We start from the raw sequence: 8,084 nt of genomic DNA, 5'->3' as shown, positions 1-8,084 counted from the left end.
TTTGAAATCTTGATGATTTCCGATGAGTCAATGGAGAGAAATGCAAGGATTTTTTCTTATTGGTACAGAGGTTGACCTAGTTAAACAATTTTGAATTCAGGAAGATCTGTGTCGGTGCCATTTCTTGCACTGAATCGTGTGTGTAAAGAGTAGGACTCCTCCGGAGGATATTATAATCATAGCTACAACGACAGACAGATTTAGGCGGAGATGGGTAGTCGCGGTTGGGTTTTGGGGTAAGCTTTGCAGGTAGAGGTGGGCATGGGTTGGGTTGGGTCGGTTTTTACCCCAACCCAACATGTTCGGTTTTATTTATATTCAACACAACCCAACCCAATTAACGATTTAAACCCAACCCAACCTGATCAAGTTCGGGTTGGGTTGGGTTAGTCGGTTTGGGCTTCGGCCCAATTAAAGTTGGATCCGATTATATTTTTGTCAATTTTAGATTTTTAAAATTTGAAATTACTTGAAAATATCTTTTTTTTTTAAATACCCATGTAAAGAATTCTTTTTGAAAAATGATGTATAAATAAGTTTAAAATTATAACATATTTTTATTTTTACAATTTTTTGAGATTTACTCATTTCATCTTCATCATCATCATCTCAATTTTTACTTTATTATCAAATAACATTTCCTTTATACATTGTGTTCATGGGAACCAATCTATATAAAAAAATGGACGTTTATAAATTATAAGTCTTTCTCATATCTCTACTATTGTGTTTATTTAATTTTTTTTTCCATCTTAAATATTAATTTTTTTTATTCATCGGGTTGGGTTAGGTTTTAAATCATAACCCAAAACCCAACCCAACCCAACCCAAACTCAAATATATTTTTCAACCCAACCCAACCCAATTGAACCTAAAAAACCAACCAAACTCGATCAAGTTAGTTTGGGTTGGTCGGGTTGAGCTGGTTGGGTTGGGTTTTTACTAGTCCTATTTGCAGGGGGATGGGGTAGTTGAGGAAGATGATGGTTTTTGTTTTTTAGTTAATTATTATTTTAATTATTTTTATATTGGAAGAGATAAAGTTACCAATTTACCCTTATAGAAAAAATTAATAATGTGGTCAAAATCTTTTTCCTGGTCAACTAACTGAGAAATGGACGGATTCCATCCATTTGGACTTCAAGTGCATATTTCAAAAAAGTTAGGGACCTCAGCTGGCACAAATTTAAGGTTAGGGTAAAGACTGCAAAAATTGAAAAGGTTAGGTACTATTGCTGCAATTTTTCCTTATTTTTATTCTTCAAATATTTGCCGAGCTTGTGACGTTCGTGGATTAGTATGCTGAAATTTTTTACCTATATCGAAAAGCGAAAGAATTGTATTACGCAACAGGAAAAAATTTTGATTTATCACTTGGGACGACGTGAAATGCGTTCAAATTGTTCAACGTCGATTTTGCTCGAATTAAATTATTTGTGGGCTTTTTTCCTTGCTCATTTTTTTCTTATTTCAGTCAGTAACGATGGGCAATATGTGATTCACGTGTGTTGTAGCTATGACATCAATTCGGGAAATGGCAGCCATTGACTATTCAAACAATTTCTCATGGGTTAGCTCGTGGCTCACTATAAAATTACAAGAGAGGTTGTTTCATATATCACATATGAAAGAGGCATAATAATGCAGAGGTCCCACCATGATGTGGTGTAAAAAATGCATTGTGGGAGAAAAAATGTGGATCGAACGGAGGCTTTAATTAAAAAAGAGCCAGCCAAATGAAAAGAAAAAAATAATAATAAAAAAGACGAGAACAATACCGCAACATGGCTCGTCTATAGGTGGCATCTAAGACGAGGATGCTTGGACAACGGGACTAGAGCTGTCAATGGATTCGATATGGATCGGATCTGTTCAAATTCGATCCGATTCGTTAAAAATAATTATCTAATCCGATCCGATATCCAACGAATATTTAATTGTTAAATCCATATCTGGTTTGTTATGTTATCAGATATCTGATCCTTCGGCCGAAAAAATGGGAACGAACCTCTAAACCGGTCCGATCTTCATATATTAATCGAACGATATGAACTTTTTTTCCAAAAAATATTTTTTAATTATCTTGATGGGCTCATCTCTTAATATTATACTAGAAGGCTCAAATAATTTTTATTCAAGTCATGCTCCTTTAGCTCATTTTTAAAGGAGTCTTCTCTTAGAATGTTTTAGCGATCTTTCAAGGTGGGATATTAGTTTTCTGAAGGATATACTCTTTCTCCATTGATTTATTGATCTTTCAATGTGGGATACTAGCCAATTGTCAATTCTAAGTGTTTACTTTATTGTATTTATTAAAAATCATAGTCTCAACAAGATTGTAATGACAAATAATATCAATTTGAACAATGTAACTTATTTTGGACATATTAATTGTTAGTTATTGATGTTATAAAACAAATTATTATAGTTATTTTTATCTTATTTTAATTAATAAAAAAATTAAATCTCTTCAAATCTTTCAAATAACAATATTATAATATTATCTATTATTATTTATTATTTGAAAATTATGTGTAAAGTATAATATAAGTTTCAAAATGGAAAAAATTTATGCTTAATAAATTATGATATAAAATATAAAATATATCATGTTATTAAAATAAATCAGATCGGATTGACCTATATCCATATTTACTCCATTTAGTTAACGAATTATCGAATTCGTATCTTAATCGGATTATCGGATTGAGACTCTAAATCCATCTTCTATTAAATAAATTGGTTTCGGATAAAAATCCAATCCATTGACAGCCCTAAACGGGACCCATTTTCACAATATCACTGACAGCATTGTTGATATTTAAACATGAGTGCAAGGTTAGTTTTAGTTACACGTATTGTGAGGCATCGTGGCCTTTTTGGTGGGCTCGGGCTATCTTTTTGCTTTATGGCCCATCCCTATTATCGGCCTATTCCAATTTAAAATTGTTACATTTGTACGTCAGTTTAAGGGAAAATTACAGCAACAGTCATTAACCTTTTCAATTTTTGCAGACTTTACCCTAACCTTCAATTTGTGCCAGCCGAGATTCCTAACCTTTCAAAAATTTGCATTTGAAGTCCAAATGGATGGAATCCATCCATTTCTCCATTAGTTGACCAGGAAATAGATTTTGGCCACATTATTAATTATTTCTATAAGGGTAAATTGTTAACTTTATCTCTTCCAATATAAAAGTAATTAAAATAATAATTAACTGAAAAACAAAAACCATCATCTTCCTCAACTACCCCATTCTCATGCAAACCCTACCCCAAAACCCAACCCTGGCTACCCATCTCCACCCAAATCTGTCGGCCCTCACCAAATTTAAGGTTAGGGTAAAGTTTGCAAAAATCTAAAAGGTTAGGGACTATTGCTGCAATTTTTCCTTAATTTTATTCTCCAATTATTTGTCGAGCTTGTGACTTTCGTGGATTAGTAAACTGAAATTTTTTACGTGTATCGAAAAGTGAAAGAATTGTATTACACAACGGGAAAAAAATTTTGATTTATCGCTTGGAAAGACGTGAAATGCGTTCAAATTGTTCAACGTCGGTTTTGCTCGAATTAAATTATTTGTTAGCTTTTTTCCTTGCTCATTTTTTTCTTATTTCAGTCGGTAACGATGGGAAATAAGTGATTCACGTGTGCTGTAGCTGTGACATCAATTCGAGAAATGGCAGCCATTGACTATTCAAACAATTTCACATGGGTTAGCTCGTGGCCCACTATAAAATGACAAAAGGGTATAATGGGAAAGGTTGTTTCATAAATCACATATGAAAGAGGCATAATAATGTAGAGGTCCCACCATGATGTGGTGTAAAAAATGCACTGTGGGAGAAAAAATGCGGATCGAACGGAGGCTTTAATTAAAAAAGAGCCAGCCCAACTAAAAGAAAAAAATAATAATAAAAAAGACGAGAACTATTCCACAACATGGCTCGTCTATAGGTGGCATACAAGATAAGGATGCTTGGACCAATGGGACTACAGCTGTCAATGGATTGGATATGGATCGGATCTGTTCAAATTCGATCCGATTCGTTAAGAAAAATTATCTAATCCGATAATCCAACGAATATTTGATTATTAAATCAATATCCAGTTTGTTGTGTTATTCGATATCCGATTCGATTATCCGATCCTTCAACCAAAAAAATGGAAATAGACCTCTAAGTCGGTCCAGTCTTCATTTATTAACCGAGCGATATGAATAGTTTTTCCAAAAAATATTTTAATTATCTTTATGGGCTCATCCCTTAATATTATACTAGAAGGCTCAAATAATTTTTATTTAGGTGATGCTCCTTTAGCTCATTTTTAAAGGAGTCACCTCTTAGAATGTTTTAGTGATCTTCCAAGGTAGGATATTAGTTTTTTGAAGGATATATTTTTTCTCCAATGCTTTTATGATCTTTCAATGTGGGATACTAGTCAATTGTCAATTCTATGTGTTTACTAGTTTACTTTATTGTTTTCATTAAAAATCATAGCCTCAACAAGATTATAATCACAAATAATATCAATTTGAACAATGTAAATTATTTTGGACATATTAATTGTTAGTTTTTGATGTTATAAAACAAATTATTATAGTTATTTTTATCTTATCTTAATTAATAAGAAAATTAAATCTCTTCAAATATTTCAATTAACAATATTCTAACATTATTTATTATTTGAAAATTATGTGTAAAGTATAATCTAAGTTTCAAAATGGAAAAAAATTATGCTTAATAAATTATGATATAATATATAAAATGTATTATGTTATTATAACAAATCGGATCAGACGACTTATATCAATATTTGCTCCATTTAATTAACGGATTGCCGCATTTGGATCTTAATCGGATTATCGGATTGAGACTCTAAATCCATCTCCCATTAATTTTATCAGATTCGGATCGATTTCGGATTAAAATCCAATCCATTGACAGACCTAAATGGGACCCATTTTAACAATGTCACCAACAGCATTGTTGATGTTTAAACATGAGTGCAGGGGTAGTTTTAGCAACACGTATTGTTGAGGCATCGTGGCCTTTTTGGTGGGCTCGGGCTATCTTTTTGCTTTATGGCCCGTTCCTATTATCGGCCTATTCCAATTTAAAATTGTTACGTTTGTAAGTTAATTTTATTCTTCAAATATTTGTCGAGCCTGTGATGTTCGTGGATTAGTATGCTGAAATTTTTTACGTGTATCGAAAAGTGAAAGAATTGTATTACACAACAGGAAAAAAATTGATTTATCGCTTGGGACGACGTCAAATGCATTCAAATTGTTCAACGTCTGTTTTGCTCGAATTAAATTATTCGCGGGCCTATTTCCTTGGTCATTTTTTTTTCTTATTTCTGTCGGTAACTATGGGCAGTATGTGATTCACGTGTGTTGTAGCTTCGACATCAATTAGGGAAATGGCAGCCTTTGACTATTCAAACAATTTCACATGCGTTAGCTTGTGATTCACTATAAAATGTCAAAAGGGTATAATGGCAAATGTTGTTTCATATATAACACATATGAAAGAGGCATAATAATGCAGAGGTCCCACCATGATGTGGTGTAAAAAAATGCATTATGGGAGAAAAAATGTGGATCGAACGGAGGCTTTAATTAAAAAACAGCCACCCCAATTAAAAGAAAATAATAATAATAAAAAAGACGAGAATAATTCCACAACATGGCTCGTCTATAGGTGGCATACAAGACGAGGATGCTTGGACCAACGGGACTAGAGTTGTCAATGGATTAGATATGGATCGGATCTGTTCAAATTCGATCCGAGAATAATTATCCGATCCGATAATCCAATGAATATTTGATTATTAAATCCATATCCGATTTGTTATGTTATCAAATATCTGATTCGATTATCTGATCCTTCAACCGAAAAAATGGAAACCGACCTCTAAACCGGTCCGATCTTCATTTATTAACCGAACAATATGAAAATTTTTTCCAAAAAATATTTTAATTATCTTGATGGACTCATCTCTTAATATTATACTAGAAGGCTCAAATAATTTTTATTTAAGTGATGCTCCTTTAGCTCATTTTTAAAGGAGTCACCTCTTAGAATGTTTTAGTGATCTTCCAAGGTGGGATATTAGCTTTTTGAAGGATATAATTTTTCTCCAATGTTTTAGTGATCTTTCAATGCGGGATACTAGTCAATTGTCAAGTCTAAGCGTTTACTAGTTTACTTTATTGTTTTCATTAAAAATCATAGCCTCAACAAGATTATAATTACAAATAATATCAATTTGAACAATGTAAATAATTTTGGACATATTAATTGTTAGTTTTTGATGTTATAAAACAAATTATTACAGTTATTCTTATCTTATTGTAATTAATAAAAAAATTAATCTCTTCATATATTTCGATTAACAATATTCTAATATTATTTATTATCTTAAAATTATGTGTAAAGTATAATATAAGTTTCAAAATGGAAAAAAAATTATGCTTAATAAATTATGATATAATAAATAAAATATATTATGTTATTAGAATAAATTGGATCGGATCGACCTATATTCATATTTGCTCCATTTAATTAATGGATTACCAGATTCGGATCTTAATCAGATTATCGGATTGAGACTCGAAATTCATCTCCCATTAATTTTGTCAGATTCGGATCGATTTCGAATTAAAATCCAATCCATTGACAGGCCTAAACGGGACCATTTTAACAATGTCACCGACGGCATTGTTGATATTTAAACATGAGTAGAGGGGTAGTTTTAGTAACACGTATTGTTGAGGCATCGTGGCCTTTTTGGTGGGCTCGGTCTATCTTTTTGCTTGAGGGCCTGTCCCTATTATCAGCCTATTCCAATTTAAAATTGTTACGTTTATACGTTAATTTTATTCTTCAAATATTTTTCGAGCCTGTGATGTTCGTGGATTAGTATGCTTAAATTTTTTACATGTATCGAAAAGCGAAAGAATTGTATTACACAACGGGAAAAAAATTTTGATTTATCACTTGGGACGATGTCAAATGCGTTCAAATTGTTCAACGTTTGTTTTGCTTGAATTAAATTATTTGTGGGCTTTTTTCCTTGGTCATTTATTTTCTTATTTCTGTCGATAATGATGGGCTGTATGTGATTCACGTGTGCTGTAGCTTTGGCATCAATTAGGGAAATAGTAGCCTTTGACTATTCAAACAATTTCACATGGGTTAGCTTGTGGTTCACTATAAAATGACAAAAGGGTATAATGGGAAATGTTGTTTCATATAACACATATGAAAGAGGCATAATAATGCAGAGGTCCCACCATGATGTAGTGTAAAAAAATGCATTATGGGAGAAAAAATGTGGATCGAACGGAGGCTTTAATTAAAAAAGAGCCAGCCCAATTAAAAGAAAAAAAAATAATAAAAAAGACAAGAACAATTTGGCAACATGGCTCGTCTATAGGTGGCATACAAGACGAGGATGCTTGGACCAACGTGATTAGAGCTGTCAATGGATTGGATATGGATCGGATCTGTTCAAATTCGATCCGATTCGTTAAGAATAATTATCTATCAGATAATCCAACGAATATTTGATTGTTAAATCCATATCCGGTTTGTTATGTTATCGAATATTCGATTCGATTATCCGATCCTTCAACCAAAAAAATGGGAACCGACCTCTAAACCGGTTTGGTCTTCATATATTAATTGAACAATATGAACATTTTTTCCAAAAAATATTTTAATTATCTTGATGGGCTCATCTCTTAATATTATACTTGAAGGCTCAAGTAATTTTTATTTACGTGATGCTCCTTTAGCTCATTTTTAAAGGAGTCACCTCTTAGAAAGTTTTAGTGATCTTCAAGGTGGGATATTAGTTTTTTGAAGGATATATTTTTTTTCCAGACGGTGTTGGAATGGGCTCAAATTTGACTGGTTGATCGGAAACAAAAATTGCGCCGGGGGCAATTTCGTCATTTTTCACGACGGCGTTGAAATGGGCTAAAATTTGACCGGTTTATCGAAAACAAAAATCGCGCCAAGGGCAATTTAGTCATTTTTCGCGACGGTGTCGAAATGGGCTAAAATTTGACAGT

General features: G+C 32.5%; 1 protein-coding gene across 1 annotated transcript in view; it reads left to right on the top strand.

The window, feature by feature from the left end:
- Positions 1-261: 261 nt before the first annotated feature.
- LOC111403362 (disease resistance protein RPM1-like) overlaps positions 262-8,084 on the top strand; it is a 13,447-nt gene continuing 5,624 nt past the window's right edge. Inside the window, exons 1-2 of the mRNA XM_023031844.1 lie at positions 262-385; positions 1,515-1,605. Coding sequence (XP_022887612.1) covers positions 262-385; positions 1,515-1,605 — 215 coding nt within the window. The remainder of the gene's footprint in view (positions 386-1,514; positions 1,606-8,084) is intronic.

This window comes from Olea europaea, chromosome 1 (genome assembly GCF_002742605.1).
Source record: "Olea europaea var. sylvestris chromosome 1, O_europaea_v1, whole genome shotgun sequence".
NCBI classification, from domain to species: domain Eukaryota; kingdom Viridiplantae; phylum Streptophyta; class Magnoliopsida; order Lamiales; family Oleaceae; genus Olea; species Olea europaea.
The sequence above is the reverse complement of the archived record's forward strand: the minus strand, read 5'-3'. Positions and strand labels throughout refer to the sequence as shown.